This window comes from Thunnus albacares, chromosome 7 (genome assembly GCF_914725855.1).
Source record: "Thunnus albacares chromosome 7, fThuAlb1.1, whole genome shotgun sequence".
Taxonomy (NCBI): domain Eukaryota; kingdom Metazoa; phylum Chordata; class Actinopteri; order Scombriformes; family Scombridae; genus Thunnus; species Thunnus albacares.
This window is the reverse complement of record NC_058112.1, coordinates 18,672,185-18,698,110: the sequence shown is the minus strand read 5'-3', so window position 1 is coordinate 18,698,110 and position 25,926 is coordinate 18,672,185. Positions and strand designations below refer to the sequence as shown.

At 40.0% G+C, this 25,926-nt stretch overlaps 2 protein-coding genes across 9 annotated transcripts in view; one reads left to right on the top strand and one right to left on the bottom strand.

Annotated features, from left to right (window-relative positions):
- Positions 1-1,592: 1,592 nt before the first annotated feature.
- Positions 1,593-3,353, bottom strand: c2cd4a (C2 calcium dependent domain containing 4A). The gene is made up of 2 exons (XM_044357026.1): positions 3,202-3,353; positions 1,593-3,067 (listed from the first exon to the last, which is right to left on the bottom strand). The coding sequence occupies exon 2, from the start codon at positions 3,038-3,040 to the stop codon at positions 1,694-1,696; it is 1,347 nt and encodes a 448-aa protein (XP_044212961.1). The 5' UTR covers positions 3,041-3,067; positions 3,202-3,353; the 3' UTR covers positions 1,593-1,693.
- A 2,752-nt stretch (positions 3,354-6,105) lies between these two features.
- The window catches only part of tln2b (talin 2b), an 85,086-nt gene continuing 65,265 nt past the window's right edge, over positions 6,106-25,926 (top strand). For 4 of the 8 annotated variants that reach the window (XM_044356316.1, XM_044356315.1, XM_044356317.1 and 1 more), the window contains exon 1: positions 6,106-6,254. The gene's annotated coding sequence lies outside the window, so the exon portion shown is untranslated. The remainder of the gene's footprint in view (positions 6,255-25,926) is intronic. The other 4 variants (XM_044356314.1, XM_044356313.1, XM_044356311.1 and 1 more) reach the window with 2 other exon arrangements.

Below are 25,926 nucleotides of genomic sequence, written 5' to 3'. Positions count from 1 at the left end.
ATCCTGTGCGAAGAGGTATTGTTGAAAAATATAGGTTGACTGTGCGGGATGTTTATAGGTTTCTTTGTCAGTAATGAGATGCATCTATCTATTACAGTAGCACATGAGCCCATGTAGCAGTCCCCGTATTGTAGAAAAACAAAGCCCTTATTTCCATCAAAACAATTGAGAGGGGATTGCAGGTCTTTGTGGCTGTAATCTGTAGTTCAACCTGAAAGTGGATCATGGGCTATATTTGTCCAAAGGCTTTTCTAACTGACACAATGCAAACTGTAAAATCTAGTAAAATATTTGTATTATAGGGCGTACATCATTACAGCCATTGAACTTTAAAACCTCACCCAGCAGGTTATTATTATTATAGCTGGTGCAGCAATAGCTGTTTATACTATATATATATATATATATATATATATATATATATATATATATATATATATGTGAATGCTTCCTCTTCACATTACTGTATGTTGTTTGTCATATGCTGTATAACATAGTTGTCAGTCCCCTGTCAGAGCATTCCCGAGCCCTGAGAAACCTATCAATCTTTAACTAGGAGCTATAGTGGCAGGCGGTGCTTTTCTGCCTGATCTTTATTGCTGAAAGCAGCAGGATATCCTTGCCTGAGGTCCACATTAAGAGCTGCTGCTCTGTTCAGTTGAGTAAACATACGCATATGTATATAACACACTGCAAATATAATATGTCAGGCTCTGTTTTAAAAAGAGGCAAAATCTCATACTTTATAAGCTGAGTAGTGAAATTTATGTTTGATTTAGTCTATTGGCTGCCTTATTTATTTTCAAACTCCAGGCCTAATTGATATTTTTTCATTAAGAGTTGTAGGTAGTACATTACCATGCCTAGTTTAAGATTAAATTTTTTTGATCTACCATTTTGAAAGTCTTGTTACCTAAGTACCTGATCATCTTTATTAAACAATCTATCTCTGAAGCAACCTATTTGCAGGTATTGCTGATAAATATTGCCTACAACATTGTCTTGTTTTATAAAAAGTACACCCAATTCAACTTGTAGAATGTGGGTTGCTCTAATAGCCTTAATTGTAATTCAGTTTTCATGAAATATAACAGTAAGTGTTCTGTATCATAGTAAAAAAAGAACATAAAGCTCCTTTTGTGCACTGATTAAAATTATGCATACTCAACGGTAAAAAAAAAAAACCCTCTAAGGTTTCTGGTTTCTAGTGATATTTTTAATCACTGGAAAGGTCAGGAAGAAAACAACAGGCTTAGGAGAAATACGAGACAGTGGTTGTCTCATGCCAGCTGATGCTGCAGCAACATTAACACGTCGAGGCACAAAAAGGCTGTAAATCATTATTTTAACATTTTTGTGCTTGTTTTTAAGCAATTATGAGGTGAAGATGAACCTCTTGTTGGCTGTGCTTTTTTTTTTTTTTTTTTTACTGATATTAACTTTATCATGAGGATTCAATTCTAAAAATGAATACTGAGAAAATTGGATGAACTATTCCTGTAATTCTGCACAGAAACAATTTATGGCAATATAGTGTATCCACACAGGCATCAAGTCTTAAGATAAAATGTAATAAAAAAAGACAACTTCAGTATTTTCCATAATTTAATTCATTATAAAATCTCTTTTTACAATACAAAAATGGAAATAAATAATTTCATACATAAATAAACAGATAAGGAAGTACTCAGGTTTATAATGTCACAATGCTAGAAAGAGGCAAATCACAATCACCTAGGAGATAGTCTCTTTTCAGGGTGGACATTTTGTTCACCACTTTAAAGCGAAGGGACCGCTGGCTGAGGTCTTCCTCTGAGATACCATCAAAGAAGAAATCCTCATTGAAGATCGGATTACGGCTCTTTCTGATGACTGTGCTGCGTTGCTTCTGGACTTTCCCAGGAACCAGAGAGAGGCTGACACTGCAGTTGATAATCTTGGGGTCTACAGATAGAGGATAGAGGCCCTCAGTACTTATCAGGCGAACACGTAGTCTTTGGTTATCCGGGCAGTACTCTGCTGAGAGTCTCAGGCTGCCGTCTTTCCCTATGGGTACCATTCTTTCCTTCATTACCCTCTCTCTGTGCAGAGTCAAGTCCATGGGGAAGATGGTGGGTGGCGCCAGGCTGTAGCTGCTGGGCAGGCCTTCAGCTAACCCCTCTGATGCCCTCCTCATGACATTTGGGCTGTTGTCTGTGGAGCTGCCTTCATCTGTGGACAGGGAATTGTTCCTGGACACCATTGCCTTCCTCATGTTCCTTGACAACAGCAGTTCATGGCTCAGCGCTTTGAAGAGGGAAGACTTGGCAGGGCACCTGGTCAGCAGGGGCGAGCTGAAAGGAGAGGATTCAGTAGAGGAAGTCGTATCACTGTCCAGAGTGGCCTGCCAGTTCAGGGTGTAGCCTCTCGGGGAAAGCTTGGAGGTGAGGGTGTTAAGGCTGAAAGATGAAGGGGAGGAGGAGGGGGAGGTAGAAGGGGACACTTTGGAGCACATGCTGGATCGACTCCTGGGCAGCAGCAGCGGAGAGGAGCCAGGATCCGAGTGGAAGAGAGATTCCTTCCTCCTGGTGTGGGGACTCTCCAGTAAGGTGCAAAAACCGTAGCAGGTCTGGGCTTTGGCCAGGTGTGGAAGGGACAAAGCAGCCTGGCTCTGGGGATCTGCATTGGTCGTCTCCTCGTCACTGCAGCCATCATAGGGGCTCTCATCCACACTCTCCACCTGGATAATGTGTGGGTTGAGTGGCTCATGGCGTGTCACTTCTGTTTCAGGGCTAGCCCTCTCACAGGGAGACACCTTGATAGCACGTGCAGCTCGGCTGTGCTCCATAATCTTAGTCTCCTGCAGGGATGGGATTGTTGGGGGGATACAGAACTCTGGGATGTTGTCAGGGGTGATGACATTCGGACAGAGGGAAATCCTTTTGGGTTTGTCAGCTTTTTCTCCAAAGATGATGTCGCCAATTTTAAAGCTGAATTCTGCTGATGGGATAGGCAGGTTAGAGCTCTCCATTGACACGAGGATCTTCTCCACCACCCACATGGGTACTCTGGTAGAAATTTGGAAACTCTGTAAAATCAAAAGGGTATACTTATGAATTGCTGCACTGTATCCTGAAATCAAACACACAAATGCAAAAGTCTATAAAACTAAATTATTCCATAATATGTAATATCACTAACTTTGCAGGAAGATTTTCTTACCTTATATTATGAAAATATGGATAATCCACAAGATTTTCCTAGACAGGATAGACCGACAGCTCCAGTTAAAAGATCAAGGTGTTTATGAGAAATCCTGAGGCTCTCTTGACAGCAGATGGAGGTTCTCTCTTGTCAAGACCAGCACATCTGTGGCAGTTTGAGAGACGTAGGCAGTTTAAATTAAGCAGGAAACCAATGAATCTAACACACGCCCCCTGTGCTGCTCTAACAGGATCCTCCCTTTCTCCTTGGCCACTTGTTCCCATGGAAATATCCCAACCACAACAGAGCTCAATGCCCCTGTAGTAGTCGCCGTACTTTTCATAAAGATAAGCTCACTACTTTGAAACGTGAACAGTTGTTTTTAAACAGTTGGCAGGCTTTTAATTCACGGGTTTGTTTTTCCATTTATTTAAATTCTATGGTGTGTCCTAGTTCTGCGAGAATAAACAAGGTGATCTGATAAGATTGATTCTGAACTATTTTAGTATCTTTGAAGTGCCACTGACCTTTAGTGGCTTTAGTGGCTGGCCTCGGGTAGCTTTACCAAGTTTAAAAGAGCTACATGTCAATTGCAGTGCAAACAATGGCTAATACCTTGCAGCTGAAGTCCTTATTGGTTGAAACATCCAGTAGGGATTTTGTTAATTCGTTGAGGTTATAATGTTTCCTCAGAGTCTCTCATTTGTTAGCTTCAACACTGTACAATAATACCGTGTATTATATTTATAATATACATTCAGTATATGATATGATACATTATCACACTCATATTGAATGAAATATTAAATCCTAAGACACTATTTTTATGTTAATGTTGCATTATAACATGACCTGGAAAATCCTAGACGTACTTTAGAATATGTCATATACATGCCCTGTAATTCAGCCTGATATATTTGCTGTCTTTAGAATCCTTTTAATGTGACATTTTAAATTACACCTCCTGGGCAAGAACAATTGATATCTGCACACTATGATTTTGGATTTATATTGATGAAAGTGTCTGTGGCACTGAAGAAACTAGAAATGTGTTTGTTATTGCTGTAGTAATTAAAATAGTTGGGAGTCGGTGAAATATTAATGTACCAAAATGTATGTGCTAGTTGTTATATTGTTTGCCTGTTACTCGCACATAAGTCCTTGTAATGTATTTATTTAAGCCTTTATTTAAACAGGTAGTCTCATTGAGATCAGGATCTCCTTTTCAAGAGAGATCCTTGAAGGTTTAGACAAAATCCTTGACGTGCAGGCCTAAGATCTCTAGCTTATGTCTTTAAAATAGCTTTTAACAACTACAGTTTTGACATCTAAATGAATCCCTAAATTGAGTGGTATTCCTGTATATGTGGCTATACACCCAATACAAACACACCTAAACTGAAAAGTGTATCCATTCATCAACAAACACTTCACCATTACTGAAGAACTATAGTGTTGGTAGGGAAGAATATGATGTGTCTTTGTCACAGATGTGGTTTCTGTAAAGTCAACATACATATTAAAAAAGGACAATGAGAACACTGATTTATTTGTAGCCCACTGTAATTATACTAAGCAGTGCTTCTTGGGACACACAAATTTATTGAAACGTTATGTCACCCTCTTGTGGCGAGACAAGAAGCAGCCTTGTTAGGGATGATAAATGCGTGACAGAGAGCGGAATTTGTGGTATGCCTGCACTGTACACTGCATAATATACACACGACCCCCCCACCTCCCCCAACACCCCCACCCACCCAAAAAAACACTTGAAATAGACACAAGCAATGCTACTGACAAAAATGTGTTTTTTGCCAGCTTTTTTTTTTTTGTCCCTTTGATAGTTTGGTCCTTTGGCTTTCCTTGGCTCTTCATTTCCAAAGTTGTTGAGAGGAAAATGAAAGCATCCTGTTAAAAAGTGCTTCTGTGAACAGGCTAAGGTTCAAGTGGAGTAACTTGGTAACCATGTGTAATCAGGCACCGGAGGACAGAATGATGTCAGCTCTAATTCTATACCAGGAAAGTGTGCTAAAGGAGGGACTTCTCAGAAATGTTTTCCAAAAAAATAATTACATCAGGAAGTCAAGCGCAGATTAGAGACACAAGTCCTCTTATAATATTTGAATATATGAACTATTAATTATGTATATTGATAAATAATGATAACACTATACACCCACTCTCCTGTCTTCTTTTTTTTTTTTTAAAGTGGCTCAGCATGTATTTGTATGGATGCTTGTATATCTCCATTAGGGGGCAGTATATGTTCAGTTTAGAAGAGAACAGCAAAACAATTGAGATGATAAAGAGAGAGGTGTTAGTCTGACATTAAATATAATCTAATTATGCTCCAGATTTGTAACTCAGTAAATCCAACCAGAATAATCTCTTCTTCGGGAAAATGGGACATGCTGAATTAGGGTGCATGTTTTTGGAATAAATCATTTAGCTTGCAAAAAAACAAACAAACAAACAAAAAAATCCTGCATAACAGCCATGCATTACAAAAAAAATCCTAAATTACATTTTCTGACCTGATGGCATTCATTTGAAATGAACTGCATGGTTATTTTTTGCTGGTTTAAATGTCATCTTCCATGTGCCATTGATCTGGTGAGGTGGGATCAAGCACGGATATAAGGACTGTCCCTCGCTGCTGGTTGGTCTGTTGTACTTCACTGCCCGCATTTTAAAAATAAAATAACCCAGTTATCAAAATCTTCGGTTTGTTCATCTCTGTGGTTGTATACATTACATGACTGTCAGTCTGTGCGATATCGCAGGATCCCTCATCTAAATCAGTAATCTCGAGCCTTTAAATCTATCCTGATCTAGCTACATCTCTATGATTATCAGTGAGCCATGGGTGACTGTGACGCTGCTTCCTTTTTTCGGCGCATAGATATGTGGTCGCTTTTTTTTCCATCTCTCTCCACTGTACGATAAACGAGGAGGGGCTTGATGCCGTGGAGGAGGCAGCCAGGCAGGCTGAGCTGACCCGCTTGTGGTGTGTGTCGCCTCTCGCCTACATCCAAGTCAGCTCGCATGCATTAACGAGTGACAGACATCAGGTAGGATTTCACCTTTATTTTTCTTTCATGTTTTCCTGTGTGTCTCGGTGCCTGGCGCGGTTGTTCAAGGTGCTGCTCCCAAAAAACGAGCTCACTACAGGGTGGCGGACCGCTCGATGTTGGCTCAGCAGAAGCGCTGGAAACATTTCATATTAACAGCCTGCAGACGACCTATTCACATGATTTGTGTGTTTCAGCCTCACCATCCCCTCGCTCTTCTTTGGATGTAACATCAGTCGATTTGCTTCATCTGGTGCGTTATTATAAGCTTGTCAAATCTATTTCTTCGCCTAATAATGTGACTATGGCTGCTTTTGACATTGACAGATAAGAAGTAATGAGATGAGAATATTTATCTGACCTACTTGTTTGGCGATGTTTAATGTGTAGACTTGCCGAATTTCGTGCTCTCAAGTAGGTTATATAGGAAACTAATGCTGCTCAGCTCCAGCATCCTTCCTGCTGTGTAAAGAAATGTGCTGTACAGTAACTTGGACTTGACCTGAATGTTATCTGGATCGGCTCAACATCAAAGCTGACATTGACAGTATGAGGCTGTGCAGGGATGCAACCACTGATGATTTACAGTACTGTAGGTTGACAAAAATGTGGGCGGAATAAGCAGAGGATAGACTATAATGGTTTGTTTGCTCAAGTTTGTTAAGACTGTTAGAGCTTACAAGCCAAGTAATCCTTCTCTCTAGTGATAAAAATGTGCTATTTTATGGATCCCAGTAGGAAAATTCCTTTTTTAAATTTTTTTTGATAATGGACACCTGCCTGCCCGCAGAGGTCAGGGTGCATGCTCACCTTGCTGTGATGGTGAATCTCTCTTTAAGACACCAGCAGAGAGGATGAACTTCCTCTGATTGAAGGGCATGTCTTCTCAACCACTAGGTCATCCTGCTGCCTCATACAGATGCTTATGTGCTGCACTTGTGAGTGAAGAGATATTTTATGAGCTGTGCATATGATTATGTCGCACAGGTAAAGGGCAGTAAATGTTAGTGTGACTGTGGGGTGAAGGGGCCACACGGTAAACCCCCCTCCGTTCACGGTTGGTTTTAGATTCATCGCTGTTTGTGGAACAAATGTGTGAGTGTTGGGCTTACTTGCTCTGCCAAATCATATTAGCTACATGTACTGTACATCCGCCTCTTTTGACGAAGCTTTTTGGCTGCTATGACCAACTGCTTGAAAAATGTCTCCCCGCCCCTTCTACAATACAGACCAGCTGAGCCTTTATTATGAGCGGCACCGTGGGTATTAAGGGTCAATTCAAGGATATTCACGCTGAGAGGGGGGTTTCGAACTGATACTGGAAAAAGTGACATGTTTTACCTTAGTGATGTAACCAGAAAAGTCAAGCTGTATCAGCATGATGCAGACAGCTGTTATTGTGGGATAGCTTTATACAGTAAACCTCTGACGGAGCTGGAGGCTAGATCTCATCTGGGAGTACACATTCTAAAACTGCACTCCCTCGTGGTACTGTAAGGCACTAGTGTGAGTGCACGATAAAAGCATCCACCAACCCACACTACAGGAAATGGTATATGAGCTCCTCAGTAGCATGTTCAAGGTGGATCTGATTCAAAACCATTTTTTGCATTTTTCCGTGTTACATGTTGCGAAATGAATTTGTATCATTTCTTCATAGTATCTCTATGTATCAATAAATGCTAGATGGCTGCATCCTGGTTTGACATGTTCAGTCTTTCTGAAAAGCGTACAGTTCATACTACCAGTGTTTCTAAGCTAAATAGGGCTCACAGCAAATTGCAAAACCTTCCTAGAAATAGCAAAGCCATGAAATTCTTCTGACAAACCTTAATACCAACATGTTTTGATTCATATTTTCAGCACTTTATCAACAATCTATATAATAACAAGATGACAACTTGCACATTTTTTTCAATTTTCAGTTATGTCAGCATATTTTCAAAGAATGTAAGCAATAGATTTTGCAGATCGGCAGAATGTGCCAATAGAGAATAATCTCGAGATTATAGTGCTGAAGGGTTTTACGAATCGTAAATACCTTTTTCCTATAATGGAATTGAGCTGGATTGTCTGTAGGATTAATGTATTTATGTTTAGAGTAGCCATAACAGACATGCTCATTGAGTGCGCATATACTGTATGTGTTTGTTTTTGTATATGGATGGGAACAGTGTTTGCACTAGTAAGAACAAATAACACCGCACATTCAGAAATCTCATTTTGTGGAAATACTGAAGCTATGTAAATCTCAGCAGTGGTAGATCGCACCTGTTGGTTCACGACATGAACCCTATGCTTGCCCAGGTTTTAAACAGAGTGAAAGACCTTCCAAGTTTGAGCATCTACAGTGAACATTGTACACTTTCCAACAACACAGTAAACAGATATAATTAGATCACAGCACCACCAATGTCACAAGCTCACATGCAGCATGCATCTGCCAGCGGCAACTGATAAAGGCTTTCTGTTCCATCAAACAAAACACTAGATGCTATTCACAAGACCCAAGGTTATAAGAGCAATGTTAGCCAGTTTGTAAGTTTGTGTCCAAAGAAATAAGAAAAGTTTGAAACTTACAACATGAAAAGTAGCATTGATGTGTAGTTATCATCAGCTTTCTGCGATTCCTCTTCTCTAAGCTGGGGAAACATTCAATACTGCAATTTCAGCTTGCAGTGGTAATTAAAACCAAGCACTTTTTAAATGGTGCCTTTTTCCCACTCATTGCCAACTACTGAAGAGGCTATTACCACAGTTACTGTGTATTATGGGAAGCTATTAAGGGTATCTCTGCTGTTACAACTTTAGTTCACTCTCTTAGCTCGCCGCCTCATTTTCTGGGAGTCACAAGACTCAAACAAAGTCTTGTCGTGAAGGGCTTTTAGTCAGTGCTCATTCAAATTTTGCAATCTTCAAGCCGTTCCATAAATAACAAGAACAAGGTCACACATCCCCAAGCAAGTATTTTGATCCACAACTTGTTGAGTGTTGAGAACAAGCAATTGTTTAAGACAAGGCCTCAACTGTATTTCCGTGCTGTTCATTAGAAAGTGACTTTCCTCTCAGCTGTTGCAGTTGCTCCGTCATCAGGAATACATTCCTGGTCGGAATTCCCCAGGAAATGTTCAGTTGGAGGGTGGGAAGTCAGGGTTTTGAGAGTCACTGGAGAGTGTGATTGTTGAACCAAATTTAATGCAATAGTGTGTAGGAGGTGGGAAGTAAAACACACCCCATGCTGTTGCTGTGACCCAGCCTTTGTGTTTCGTGTTTACCAGTGAAATAGATCTCTCCTATGTATTTTCTCAGTGTGATCACAGCCTCTTTAAGGCTTGGCTCACCTCCAGCTCTTTCTTTATAGAACAAGAGTTAGATGTATAAGTTGGCTGCCATTCGCACTCCTCCACTACTACATCAATCTGAATTCATAGTTTCCTGTGTATTTCCCAACAGATGAATGGGGCAGGCAGTCAATACGTGAGAGCAATAATGCAGATGGGCCATATTTTAATACTTGACCACGTTCCCAAAATGCCTTCAGATGTGAAGAGTGGTTGATCTCACTTGTAATTAAAGCTTGTAGTTGGATCAGATTAAATTGGCTGCACGCTTGATTAATAATCATTGGTCATTACATCAATATACTCAGTATCAGTACATCCACAGGTTGTTGATCCTGAAATGTGTGTCAGTTTAATATATTACAGTTTGTTTGTTTTTACACAGAGATTGCTAATAATATCTCAATATAATATCAAGCAATATAAATGCACACATTTTTGTTGTGAAAGGTAGAAAGTAGTTAATTATTATTCTTTTTTTTCCCATTTGTGATCAGAAAGACAAATATAAGCTGCCATGCACACAGGACATTGTATGTATTATTATTATAATTTTTTGCATAAAGTGAAAAAAAAAAACTATAGAATAGAATATGTGATATCATGTCGAACACAATCCCTTCAAAAGCTGGCAGTGGTACTTACCATGTATTTACTGTACATGTGGTCTAAACTGACTGTGCTAGTGATGCGTAAGCAGACTCCAGAAGTAGGTCAGTAGATGCAGGCATGGTGTGGTTCAGGTCAACCGCAGTGGCACAGCCTGTGGCACTTTTCATCAGCAGGTCAAATGAGATGCCAGTTTGAGCTAGCAGACGACAGGTTTGACTTCACTGTCATGCACGTAGAACACGGTCCCAAACTGTGTTAGCGGCATAAAAGAAAAGACGTGTGATCTGAGGGTTCCCTGAGCACCAGCTGTCAGCTAAAGGAAAGCTGTCTACTTACCTTTGGCTGCCTGGCTGCTTTTAGATATGAATGTTAGTAAATTTAGGTACATTTTGTCAGTTGTGGTTAATTTAATTGAGATGTTTTTTCCCTAACTTTTTTTTGTATATGTGTGTGTTTTGAGGTAAGGCTATTTTATTGAAGTTTAATTTAACAGTGAGCGAGCATCTGATGAAAGCGTCAGTATTTGTGTTTTAAATAGCATGCTCTTGTTCAAATAGCGTAAATTACTCTATTACCAATGAGTTGCACTTTTCAACTGTCAGTGGGTAGGGGTGCAATTAAGGCGAGTTAATTTTGTTAGAACCAGAGTCTTTGTAGATTTAAATAAAACATCTCTGTTTTGGTGCTGCAGAAAAACACTGGAATGATCAGGAACATGACCCACTATGCCTGAAGCAAACTGATTATCAGTGGTAAAGATCATGTGATACCTGTGCTAAAGATCATGTGATATATAGCCTTCTCTGAAAAGGGGTGGCTGAACTAATGCTCTTTTGTCTCTGACATGTTTGTTCCCTGTATCACGAGTTTGAATGAAAACTATTAAGAATTCATTTAGGCAGTGGATTGCATTTGGAGCTGATGTGTGCTGTTCTGTTTATGTCAATATTTTCCCGTCTGTTCTTTCTTTGCAAACTGCTGCTGTGGGTCTTAATAGTCACAGAATCCATAGAACATAGTTAATCTACCTGGTAGTATTTGTTCAGTTATAATGGGTTCTTGTGCCCAGTGAATACACACCATGTTGTAACTTGCCCAGCTTCGTTTTACACTATTGTAGGTACTAGTGCTCAGAGCATCTATTTGTTGAATATTGTATTTGAGGTTACACTCAACAGAAGAATGAGGACTTACAATTCTTGTGAATTCAGTGTCTTCTGAATTGCTGCATTATGATCCATAGGAAGAACTATTCTACATACATACAATACACTGTACGTGAGTCAATACACTGTATGTAATGTTGTGAGCTTTAGTATACTATGCACTTCTTCTGCTCTCCTTTTGGGAGTGTTCTTTGTGCCCAGAGTCACAAAGGAAGCACATTAGAGGCGTTCACTCAAAGGATCTGATGGTTTTGCCCCCTTCATCAGCATTCTGAGTGTTTTTCACTAGCAGGGGGTCTCCCAGGAACGCCACAGGAGTCAGAGGTCAATGACAGTGGGGCAGAGATCCTAGCGGTTCGAGCTGCTTGCGATCGATCAGCATCAATGATACATCACAGCCAAATACGGCTGAGTGGTAGGGGTCCTCCACCACAGTACAGTTAAGAGAATCACTCGATGACATGATGAACATTTTTTTTTACACCTATGACACAATTGTTTAACTCACTGACAAAAATCAAAGAGCAGCGTTTGAAGTGTAACTTGCCTTTGAGGTTGAGGTTGAGAGGTTTAAACATTTTTCAAACAGAAGGAGCAAAGGCTAGCTGCACTGGGTAGCAAGATGGAAAAACCTAGAGATAAAGTAAACAAAATGATATTGCTGTTGAATGGCACCATTGATCTTGTTTTAGGGAGAATTGACAAGGCTGTAGTCTCACATCAAGGTTAATTGAGGGCCATCAGGCCTTTTGTGTGCACAGCAGCTGTCAGGGTGTTTTCATGACTGCACGGGGAAAAGGACTCTCCTGTCTGAAGAGTAACACTGAAATTACTGCTATCCTCTGCTCTGATCCTCTGCAGGCTGTGAGGGTTGCTGACCGAGCGAGAACTCTCTGTGTCTTTCTTACTCTCTCTTTCTCTCTCTCTTCTGGCTCAGGGCTGTGTAGTGTCAGCACCTTGAGTCTCAAAGAAGAACCGTGGACTGCTCTGACACACTCTCGTCCAAATGATTTTATATTGGCCCGGCGGAAGCACATTTAGCAGCTGAAAGCTTTACTGTATAAGTGATTGTGTTACTTTAGCCCTGTATATTCAGCTCATCAGCAGTGCAGTGACCTTGCGTTGAGGGCAAAGGGACTCTCTGGTTACTCTCAGTGGATCGCAATATCTAGAATTACATTCATCGCTCTGTTTTTGGAGATGGAATGATAAATTTGACTTATGGAAGAGTCAATGGCATAATTTGTAGTGGTACTCTTCAAAGAGTGAACATTTTGAACCTGGATCACATTTTGTGTGAAAACTGTACCTGAAAGAGCTAGTACATCCCATATTCATCTCTCTTTTTTGTACCAAAGCGTAGGCCTGACCTCAACAGAGCTAGAAGAAGAGTGAATAATGGACTTAATTCAGCACATGAATGTCTGCTGAATGTATAAATAGGCAATTGCTGCCAACAGCCATATAACACCTTTATAACATGATAATATGTTGTGTTCCTTCCATGGCCAAAAAAAAAAAATTTGAATAAAATGTTTTTTTATTTAGCAGCTCTGCTGTGAGAGAGCCTACACCACTGAGAACACAAGACCTGCAAGACCTCCACATTAAACTATAGCTTGTAGATACACTTTTTAACATCTGTTCATTTTAGAACTGTTACATTCATCTGACCTTGTAAATGTGTTGACCTAACCTTAGTTGTTATGCTGATCCCCTAGGTCAAGTGCCACATAAATGCTAAATGGTTGCCATGGGAATAAGGTCACCTGGCATGATGGCACAAAATCATTAGCAGAGGAGGAGATTTTAATTCAAGTCAGACATTAGTTATACGGAATCCTGACGTTTCATACTGTAACCTTGTTTGTTGGTGGGCTGTCGTTCTTAGAGCTGGACGAGAGCTGAATATAAATGTTGATGTTCTTCAGAATCTGCATTGTCTGGCAAATCAGAACTGATGAGCTGATTGAGTGTGTATTCAATTTCCTGTTACCATGTTAGCCGCCGCTAAAGTGGGGGAGAAATCAACATCCTCTTGAAGCGGATTCTAATATAACCTCTTGTCTCTCTGTATATATATTATTTTTTATACTATCATTCCATCTATACACACAGGCCTGTTAGTGACATTGCATGACATCTAACTCTGTCAGGAACGCCTTCTGGATCTTGTATGATTTTGTCTATAATGACACTGAAAAGAATTAGTATAACATTTACAGTACAGTTATAAGCATGCAATCAGCTCTTGTACAGTATAACATAGGGCTCATCATGTCATCTGACCTCCACAGGGTAGGAAAGAAAGAGACTCCAGGATAATGGTATCATCATATCATGTGTACATTACATATTTGATTGTTTACCTTCTATTATGCTCTCTAATTTCTCCCCCTCGGCTATTCTTTTGTGACATTGGTTCAACCTGCTTGAGAACACATGTGGTACAGCAAAACAGTCATTCATTGCATTAATCATGTTATTTATAGAGGTGTTGTTCAAATTTAACCCCACAGCTCTTAGTCATGTCCTCAAAGTCAGAGTTCATTGCTTTGATGATGCCCTGCTTGTTCAATACAGCACAACATGAATGGAGAGGGTTCTATGTAAGATGAGACATCTAGAAAATGCTCTAAATAGATCATCTATTATATCTCTATGCATGTGCTTGCATGTTGTCAGCAGACAGCTTCTGCAGCACTCAAGCTTTAAGAATAGCTCCTTTTCATTTTGTGAAAGCATCAATGCGGGACTGTTTATAACTGTATTCAATATTAATTGGATAAAGCAGTGGCTTCTTGGTATGTAACGGCTCAGTAGCTTTGATTCCAAGCCCTATAGTAATGCTGTATGGACAGTAGAGACATATAGAGGTGAGGTTAAATCTAAAGGGAATATTCTGGTCCCAGTGGAACAGGTAGGCTATATTAAAGGTTAATCATGACGTTTAGAGTTATGCAAGCATACCATTAAAATTTGGCATTATGTGTAATGTGGGCATCTCAAGGCACCTTGAAGCACATCATCACGTTCTTCAAGCTGAAAATGTTCAGTTGTGATCACAGTGGTTGAAGTGTTGCTGGCACTGGCAGATTTGTTAACATCCTTATGAAATACTGAAGCATTTGTCATATTTTTGTCAATGTGGTTGTGATAGGTGAAGAGCATGCTGTTGATTTGGATTACTGAAGAAACTGTTCAGTCACATAGAACCTAATTCCATGGCATTTGAGGATGACTTTCAGGCCTAGCAAACATGGATCAGAGCATTTCATCTCTTTTCTGTCACACGAAGAAAGACACAGGACACACACACTGTCTTTCTAGCCTCTCTACTGTATGTTTTTTGTGAACTTCAAGAATTCACATTTACAATTTCAAGAATATATTGAGGCATACACTATGCGCTTTTGCATAAAAAATGCTACAGTCTCAACAAACCTGCATCACTGAATTAGTGTTATCATATCTGAGCATGCTACAGTACTCATCCTTGTCATCAATAGAAGGCTCTTGTACAATAAGCGCTCTTTGCTTTCATCAAGAAAACATCAACACATACTGATAGATGCACGTGCTGTTCCAGATATTTCTAAGAGAATATATCATGCAAAAAAAAAATAAATCTGAGAGACAGCAATCAACAACACAAGGCCTAGGCAGAGAAATGCATTTTATATGATCTAATCTTGGAAAAGTGTTGACATTGCAGACATGTATCTTTTCCTCGCCCAAATGGAGATGCTGTGTATAAGTTTAGTATGATATGGTGTTAATTTCTTGCCACCAATACCATCTGTTCAGTCCACTATATGGCAGCTGTTTGCTTCTCTCTCCATCGAGTCTTCAGTTTCCTCAGACAAGGAGATTGATGGACCAGCCAGTGCAATGCAGCCAATGGAAATTGACTGCCCACCCGCAGTGGACATGCTACCCCTGCTAGGTTATACCCACAAGATGACACCATCTCCCGCCAGTCTGGCCAGGACGGTGTCACATAACAGAGCCAGGTGTGTGTGCCAGCCTGGGGTCAAGGGTCACCCTAGTACTAATGACTAAGACCGGCGACCCTCTCTTTGAAAACAGTGTGAAGTGGCTGATGTGCAGCGTGATGCCTCTGGTAATTCTTCATTTCCTCTGATTTGTGTCTGCTGTGTCTCATTCATTATCCATGCTTTCTGCCCTTTTCATAATCCAAAATCAAATGTAGTGCTGCCACATGTGGGATTATTGGTGCTGTTATTTAATGACTGTCAGGATCCCTGGCATTTATTTATGATCTACGGTCTATGTGAAGAGCTCATACTGGGAAACATGCACTATATTTACAGTTTGATTTGATTTCTCTGTGCCTGGGAAAAGGCTGTCATAAATTACAAGAATCTCATGGAGTGAGGCGCTGTGAAGCTTTATAAATTCCCCACTGGGAGGAGGGACAAAGAGACAGCGGAGGAGGCTGTGCTCTGAAAGGGCGATCTGTATGCAACTTCTGTGGGAGACAGCATCCTCGACACATGGCACAAGCTCAGAGGCATTGCTTAGAATGTGGCTGGCTTGTCATGTAAGGCGGCTTGCTCTGCTCTCTTTTAGCCTCAGCCTACGAGCCCTCCTTGTTCAGCCACTCTTTGTGTGTTTTTCAAGATTGCTAAGGGTATTTTAGGAAGAACTGCCTGGTGTTGCGATTACAGATATTCCTAGGTTTATTTATTCCCACCAGTCTTTTAGTGAGTGAGACTATCTTTAATTCAAACCAACAGCACTAATGATGTGTTGCCAATATCTTCTTTGCATACACCAGGCCTGCACATCCTGGATGTCTCAATGAGATGGATCTGTCTGCCTCGCTTTGGTGCAGAACCGTGGGACTAATTGAATTACACAACCCCCTCCGTAGCTTCTCTGTCCCATGGGAGTGTACAACTAATCACTTGGAATCTCTGTTTTTCAGAAATGGGGAGGGGCGGGTATATCAATGGTTGTCCTGTGAGCAACCAACTGTATAGCCTCTGTCATTTGCGTTTCCATAACATCTCCATAGCTACCGTAGGATTCGCTGTCGTCACTCCAGAAGGTTCTTAACCTATTGACCTCTTAAGGCTGTGGTGCTGCCACAGCTGGTGCCCAGATGTACCACACAAACTTACAGTGCTCACTGATGAAAGAAGAGTTCATTGTAGGAGGTTGGCTAATCACTTTCTCCAGAGCCCAATATTTAAAGTATGACGATGCATGTGACCTCACTCCACACATGCTTTACTAGACTTGATGGTGTTACTATAGACGACAGGCGCCTGAGCAATGAGCAAGTGGAGCAAATGCATCCCCATTATTCAATTAGGGGGAGCTAAGTCATGGTTTTGTGACCCCACTTTTTGTCTTTTTAAAAATAAATCATCAAACAATCCCCACATACAGGTGATTATATTTAAGCAGCGTATATCAGTGATCATTTTACTATTTTCAGCAACTGACAAAAACAAGAAATTTAAAAGATCACACATTTTTGGACCACCCTTTGAGTTGATTCAGTCGATCCCTGTCGTTGATCGATTGACTGACAGCAGACTGACAGTGCAGTGAGAGAGACAGACAGAAAAACAGAGCAGAGCTTTTCCTCACAGCGCAAAAGTGTCTACTTGCAGACTACTTTGCTTTAGTTTAAGTTTTAGTCAGACTTTGGATGGAATTATGTTTTAAAAACAAGGATGCATAGCTCAATGTAATGGTCTCTCCTTTCATCCAGCTGCTCTGCGCTGTGCTTTCATTATTATGATTATTCTCTCATTTTGTCATACAGAGTAAATGAGAAGTTTACTCTAAGGGGTGGTTTCGAACTGAGGTCTAGTCCTCGACTAAAATGGCCCTTTTAAGTCTTGAGGAGCAAAATCACCGTCTGAGTTGTGCATTAAAATAGTCCTTGATTTAAGATAATGTAGGTTATCTTTTGAAGTTATGATTATGATTATTAATTCCTGTATAACATTACAACTACATCAGCTAGTGGTGCTATTGAGAGTAGATACCGCTAGAACCTGTGTGTAAAATAAAGAGGTGGAATTGAAATTGGATAGTTGTTGTGAGGCTATTCCATTCATCCAAATTGTTTGTACATTGTTGCAATTGTTAGACTTTGAAGATGGCCTTGTGAATATTGAGAATAACAACCCTCAGGTTAAACATTGTTTAACCAGATTTAATTATCCAAATCATATTGTAAGGCTATTTCATTTATATAAATTGTTTGTCCTTGTTTGACCTTGAAGATGGCTTAGTAGCCTGCAACCTGCTACCATTTTTGACTACATAATGTTGTTATGAATATAATGATATTTATAATAATAATTCATTTATAATAATATTAAAAAAACTTCTAATAATCATTTCACTGTCCTGATCCACCCAATTATATACTATTCTTGATACATTCTTGGTTTTCATAGCACGTTAATCTAACTAATCTAGACTAGTGCAGGTGGCTGTTTCTTGACTTAATCCAAGAGAGGTTAGGTGGTATAGAAATGCAAGAAATTTGTTTTAAATTCCATTTTTCTTTCTGGGGTAGGACCCCAAGACTCCCTCGCTATTAAGTATCTTTCCAGGTTTGCTCCCTCATTTTAAAACATAACCAGGTGCCCATGCCAGAGTCTGTATATAAAGATGGACGTAGTGAGGTGTGACATCACCCATTTGTTTTCATTGGAGTCAGTTTGAAGCCCACAGTTGCTGCTTATGGTTGTCACCATGTTTTCCATTTAGAGCCGGGACCTTTCAAATAAGGAGTATGGGGTGTTGCCTGGAAACAAACGCAAGCAAACGCTAGATTACTGTGAAAGCCAAGTGGTGCACACTTGGGCCAGCGTTAGCTACTTAACCTAAATTGTTCTAACATGGCAGGTATCGTAATCAAGTAACATTAAACTTACGGAAATACTGTGACAATTGTATATCCTGGAGCCAAGGAGAGCTGCAGGAGAGCAAACTGTCAATCACAGTTGTCAGTCAACGCCCACATGGCAGACATCAAAGTCTACTATACATCTTCAAATCTTATTAATGTAGCAATAATTTCCAAAATGACCAGCACACTTATCACATGGCTTGAATTTAGCCATTAAGACCATAATGAGTCATTGAAAAAAACTGACTTAGTATTTGTAGAGAGAAGTTGATGCTTTTTTAATGGGAGACAGTTGGAGCCAGCATCTAGTGACCGTTGGTGACATTGCACTTAAAGGCACTTCCGCATTGGCTTCAGCCTCAAGCCATGTTAATTGCTGCTTGGGTGTTACTGAATGGTAAATGGTTCTGTTTCTTTGCATCTTGTTATTTGGATGGTCTGAATCTATTTCATTTTACATTAAAAGATACTATATACTTAAACATTATTGGAACATAATCAGGATAATGGACCTTTCCCTGCCCTAATAGTGTGAACGAGAGGTGTATGCTAGTGCCCAACATTGTCAATGTCAAGCCTGCCAGAGGTCCTAAGCTGACAGCTTAACATGGTGATGAAGAGTGTAGAAGATGTGAGTGTGAAGAGTGTGAAGATTATGCTGAACCCAATTAACCTCGGTTTATTTAACTACTCTGGCTGATAAAAAACATCCGTAGTGCGAATCATAGCCAGTATTATGAAACTGATATATCATGTGTAGAGAGGGGGAAAAATCATGAATTAATCACACATTAAGTGCGCAGTGAAAATGAATGCTCTGTAATTATAATTGATTTTTGTGTAATTGATGCCCTGTGTTTATCAGACACTGGAGGTCTTACTGTACCTGCCTTCTCTGTTTACATTACATAGATTTTCTAATTGCTTCACGTTTTGTCATGATATTCAGGTCATGAAAAGCAGTTATAAGCATAGCAAACTGGATTCTAACAGTATGTTATACCACAACAGGAATTGTTCCCTATTCTTTCTATCAAAAATTGGTAAAGCTATGGTGAAACATTGGACATTGGATGTCCCTATCAACTGCTATTATGAATGCCCCCGTGAGTAAGAGGTGCTTTCATTGTCACCCTTTCATAAAACAGATTTACTGCTACATCTGCACTGCCCATGCTAATGAAGTAACACCCAGTGAAGAGACACAGCATTGATTTCATTTCCTGACTCTCTGGCTGCTCCCTCGGTAGGTAGATGGAGATTACACGTTGATGTCATATAAAGGGAGAGATTAAAGAATCTGTATCCAGCCGGAGTGCCACAGCTGTGTGCTCAGCCTCACAATTAGATGCAGGCATTTAAGAGAGAGCAGAGATGGTGCTCAGTACCATGGACTTTCTCTCTTTTCCTACAGATCTTTGGAGTGTAACTTTTAGTCTTGTTAACCCAGGCAGGATGTGGAGGCTGGCAGGTTTTTTTCTCTCCCACACATGTCTGCCAGTGAGACAGATGATACTACCCCTGTCAGAGATCTGTGGAGAGGCAACGATGAAATGGATGGGTTGTCCAGTTATTATAGAACAGAGGAGGGTACAATTCATTGCCTGCCTGCATGCTTGCCTGCCTTCATACCCATGTGCTCACCCAGTGTGCGCAGTCTGTGTGCCTGCCTTTCCTGTCAGTGGTAGGATGACAAAACAAGGCTAGAAAGAATGTTAAAGACCACTGTTATTAACTGTGCCATCTCAAACCAATAAAAAAAGTTTGACCTTATTCTCAGCTGATGAAGACACATTTTGGGGGTGTTGTTTAATGAGTGCAGTGTGTTACAGTCAAACAACAAAACTGTTTGAAGTCCCTGTTAAATCTCTATGCATCCTTTATCTCTGGCATTTTAAGATACATCATGCAGGCATGTGTAGGATAGAGTTGTATGAATTTTAGAGCACATCGTGACTTATCAATACATTGCGTTGTGTGCAAGACTGTTCATGAGTCATTGCTGTGTATGCAGCAGTATGCATTATCAGTATGCGTTATCTGTTTTGTGGCTTTATCAGTTGATATAATGTCTTCACATTGGATTTCCCCTCAAGGTACAGTAAAGTGTTGAGGACGGGACATAATTTTTGATGCGGATCATTATACATGCCTTGTTCCACATTTCTGTGGCACACTGCAGGCGAGACATAATAAGCATCAGCACCAGAGTCCTGATTCATTCATCTTATTGAGTTTGGAGCAGATGCATTGAAATGCCTTAAGTGTATTCCTGCTTTAGGGCACTGAAAACAACTGGGGCATTTGAAAACTCTACTGTCTCATGTTTCTAGCACATTACTGGGTTTAAGCATAGTAAATGCTTTAAGGTTGGTTTTTTTTTAAATGTGCATGTTCTATGTTACTGTGAGGGACACCATTATTTCTGTTGTGCAATCATGTGCTGCTCAAGTCATTTTAAAGGAAAGGTTAAGACTTGCAACAAAATTGTGAGTCTGAGTCTGACGCTTGACTTACTTTATGTACAACTTGAATAGCGGTGCAACGGATCATAAAAAGGTCACGGTTCAGAAGGTATCATGGTTTTTTAGTCACAGATAGGATCATTTTTTTGGATCAGCAAAAAAAAAAAAAGGGGGGGATTAACATATAGATGGGTGACAATTTAAAGGAAAAACTAGTACAGGTCTGAATGCTTGACCCCTACAGTGACGGGGTCTGGTCGCTCTGTTATGCTATGGGGGGGGGGGGGGGGGGCATTTTGCTGGCATGATTTGTCTCCTTAGAGGGAAGGGTCACTGCAAATCAATAAAGTTGTTCTGAGTGATCATCTTTTTCCTATGATGAAACATTTCTATCCTGACGGGAGTGGTCTCTTCAAGGATGACAATGCCCCCATCCATAGGGCGCTAGGGGCCACTGAATGGTTTGATGAGTATGAAAACGATATGAATCATATGCTATGGCCTTTGCAGTCACCAGATCTCAACCCAATTAAACACCTATGGGAGATTTTGGACCAACGTGTTAGACAGCACTCTCCACCACCATCATTAAAACAACAAATGAAGGAATATCTTTTGGAGGAATGGTGCTCATCCCTCCAGAAGAGTTCCAGAGACTTGTAGAGTCAATGGCAAGGTGCATTGAAGCTTTTCTGGCGGCACATGGTGGCCCAACACCTTACTAAGACACTTCATGTTGGTTTTTCCTTTCATTGGTCACCTGTCTGTATGTGTCCTGTTGCGTTCAGATGGCTGCAGTGATTTAATGACCTGATGGAGAAGCTTTTCATACAGTATAAAGCAGCTGTGGACAACAGATACTGTCAGAATCAATCATATTTATGAATCAATGCAGACTACTTTACTGCTTTAACCACGTTAAACTTTATATTTTTTATGGCGAGTTAACAACATTCATTGGCTGGGGAGTGTTTGATTAAGTATACTTTATTTATATTTTAAGCATTATTCTGTTATTTCTGTGCATTTGCTGAAAATGTATTTTGCTCTTGTTGATAAAATCACTGAAGTGCCAGCGGAGTGCATTGCTTCAGAAACAGACATGGTTCTTCTGAGACATCTATTCTCAGCACAGCAACACCAACAACTGGCTTTGCACTGCTTCATCTGAATAAACCCCCCCACCTGTTTCTTCCTCTCCTCCCACCTGTGCACCGTGTGTACTGGCAAAACAAATTCAGGAGATGGTCAGAGCACTGCTTGCGTTGGTCGTTATAATCAGTAACTAGAGGCTTCTGTCTCTCCCACTTGGTCTCTCAGCTGTCTCTCTTACTTGCTCACTCTCTCACCAAAATAACCTGCTAGCAATTGCATCCAAATAACAATCAGCAAGCCAAGTAATTCACAATAAGCTTCAGCATAATATTTCTGTGATCATTTTGGGGAGGCTTAGTCTCCCCTAGCCTGTTATTAGCGGCGCCTATGCTGTGCAGCAAAGTCAGATAACAGCAATAACCCTTCGATGATTTTCAATCCTGTCAAATCCAAAATGCTTATTTCTTAGATAGTTTTGGTTTCATAATCCATAATCCGTTCGGCATGGCACAGCTTACTATGTTCTGTCATTACATGTAAGTGAGGAGAGCAACAGTAGCCTAATTCACTGCTTATAATAGATGTGAATGAGAGTGCACTTTACGAACTTCCCCCAGCTGGAGTGCAAGTCATGGCCTGTTGCACTTATGATTTTTGAATTCATACAGATCGATACAGATCCAATATTTAGCTCTTTCCTGTATTTGAACTATTTCCCAATTTCAAATTTTCAATAAAAAGTTCTTTTTGCTCCATCCACTCCACAGCACATTTTCTGCCATTCAGTGAACATAAATATTTGTAAAAATGATATTTTGGATGAAGGAGTCTATTAAAACCATGCTGGAGCCTAGTTCATTCTATTAATCACCAACTTTATTGATCCCCATGAGGGAGAACTTAGGTACATAAAATGATAGGTTGATCATGCCCATATGTTCTTGAAAATAGATCAAGAGAAAAGCAGTTGTCAGGCTTCTTAATGAGAATGTTAATTGATATGAAGATAAATAGCATGTATAGAGAAGCTGATATTCAGCTCAGGTAGATAATCAGCTCTTTGATGTGCTGGGTTTGTGTTTTTATTTATAGTGTTTGATGTCCTGATTCTTTGTTTTCACAAGCTATAGTCTTTACTTGGAATTCAAACCTCCTCTGCTCTGTGGCAGATGATTGCCACAATTTATGATAAATTGCCAAAAGAATTCAATGAAAATAACAGTTATTCTAAATAGGCTGTTGATCACATACAATTTGTGTAGGTATTGTGTTAAGTTTAGTAATGAAATGTTATCATACTTACTGGAAAAGCAGAAATAATAACTATTCAGGTTATTAGCTTGCTCAGGCCCCCACTTAACTAATTAGTCTGTCTCAGCATTAATGAGTTGTGTGCTATGGTGGCAGAATTAATTCAGGCAATTAGTGGATCTCAGAAAGCATGACACTCCACAGCAAATTGCTGAGCTATACAGTAGTTGGGTCACTCATAACTGACAGCAATCAGCTATACACAGCCCTGAGAATGACCTTTGGTACACTGACTGTGACAGTTAGCCACATGACAATGTAAAATTTACCATTATGCTGATACATTCTGTTGTCATGCTGGATGAAATGATATTATTATATGTAGAACTTGTTTTGTTGTTGTGTGTGTGGTGGGAAAATTTGTTCTGCAGAGTGGCGCAATTAACTTGCCATAGCCAGAAATCAGGAGCAGATGATGAGAATAGGCTATGAAAGAGACTTTTGTGATCCTCAACATCAAAGTCACATTCAATTATCTGAAGTATTTGGACCAGAGTTGTTTACTCTGAGTGAGCTGCTGAAAACTACTGTACAAAAAGCCAGTCAGTGGTGAAAGTGCTAGCTTTGAGCCTAATGCTCACGTCAGAATGCTAACATGCTCACAGTGACAATGCTTACATAGCAGGTATAATGTTTACCAACTTTACCATCTTAGTTGCGTGTGCTAGCCTGCTGAGAACTAGCTGCAAAGTAAAGCTGAGGGTAATGGGAATGTCAATCAATCAATCAATCAATCAATCAATCAAGTTTATTTGTCACATGTAATCATATAAAGTACAATCACAGTGAAATGTAATCCCACCACCTCTTTCGATTTGTACATCAATAAAGACTTTTAATAGAATATGAATAGTAGTGCTGGCCTGCCGTATCCAGTACCTTCATCCCGACCGCAGCAGGGAGAAAAGGCCATTATCCAGGTGGTTGGGATTCTTAATGGTTCTCCTAGCCTTATTCTTGCAGCACCTGGTGTAAATAAATATGCTTTAGGCAGGGTAAAGCACCACCTATTGTATGTTCAGCTGAACAAACCACGCTTTGCAGGGCCTTGTGGTCTTGTTCAGTGCTGTTTCCGTACCAGGCAGTGATGTCCCCCATCAGGATGCTCTTGATGGTGCAGGAGTAGAAATTCCCCAGTATTTGAGGGGATACATGGAATTTCTTCAAGCATCTGAGGTGAAGCAGTCTCTGCCTTGCCTTTCTCACAACTGAGTCAGAATGCAGTGCCCAGGTTAGGCCCTCAGTAACCAAGGTACTGGAAGCTGTCCACCCTGTCCACTAGGTGTGTAATGGCCCTGAAACCAAGACCAAAACCACGACACAAACGCCCACAGTCTCGAGACGTGGTTCTGTCTTCCATGTTGCAGTTAGCTGTCTTGGCCAGTGCAAGTCTCTGGTGCAGACTACCATAATTACCGGTAATGCAGTAACAAAAAATTAACAAAGCAAATGGAAGCAGATCAGAAAACAAGGAGGCTTCATACTAAAATATGAACAAATATACTTATCAAACAGAGGAAGTTAGAAATAAAGGCCTCTCCTCTAATATAAGGCTGCTTCCAATAAAGGCCTGGTACCCTCTGCAGATGAGGTAAATAAAGGCCCTGGCCACTATTAGAGGAAATACAGTGATTTTGTTTACTAAGTTAATATATAGACTGGTCTTAAGAGAAGTGTTTATTTATTTTTTTATTTTTGTTAACTTAGTTAATTTATATGTTAAATTAATTTATAAAGTTAATCTACCTTAAATAGTTGTAGTTGAGCTAACGGAGAGGCGACTGGATAGGTCAGTGCCTTCTAGTTTTGGAGATATTAGGTCATAAACTAAAATATTGGACTAATTAAATATTTGACCTGATGATGGTGCTAAAGTTAGGGAATCACCAAAATGATTATAATACCATATATACTATACTATATAATACTAAAGAGGGCTAGAATGTCTGAACTGAATTTCATGGCAGTCACTCCAATAGTTGTCAAGATATTTCAATAAAAAACAAAAATGTTGACCTGCTGGTGGCTTTAGAGGGGAGGTCAGGGGTTCACCAAAGTCATTACAATTCATCCTCTGGCGACCACAACTGTCTGTACAATGTTTCATGGCAATCCATTCAAAAACTATTGAGTATATCCATCTGGACCAAAGTGGACCAACCAACTGACCGACATTCTAATGGAGCCCACTGTATCATAAACATAATCTGTCCACTTTAAAATACTGTAATTCTTTTGTATACTGCATTTTCTGTACAATATGTACAGAGGCTGGTAGTCAAATTGGTTCAAAATTGGTGGAGACAGGAGTGATAAGATGATATTGCCTTCAATGCCATTTCTTTGGATGAATAGCAGTATGCCAGAGAAAACTAACTGGTGTTCAGAATGACACAAAGCTTCAAGTGATTTTGCAAAGCTGCAGTGTCTTACAAATGAGCCTGCCTGTAGAGAAGACATGATAAAGCAAACTGAGATTAGAATGACAATTGTGACAGATAGATGTTTTATTTTCATGCTCTCGTCAAGGTTGGTCTTCAAAAGAATGGATACAGCCACAGATTTTAGAGTTACAAGCTAATTATGCATTCAAAGTATATGCAACCCTGATAATTAAGGAAACACTATGGGATAAGTGGGAATTGTGATTCAAAGTGTGATTTGACTGCAAATAAGCCAGTAATGGTCATTTGTTACCTACTGCAGGCCTGATCTCAGGGGTAGAATGTCTTTTTCTACAAACTTCAGTGGACCATAGGTAAACCAACACAGTGAATTAGT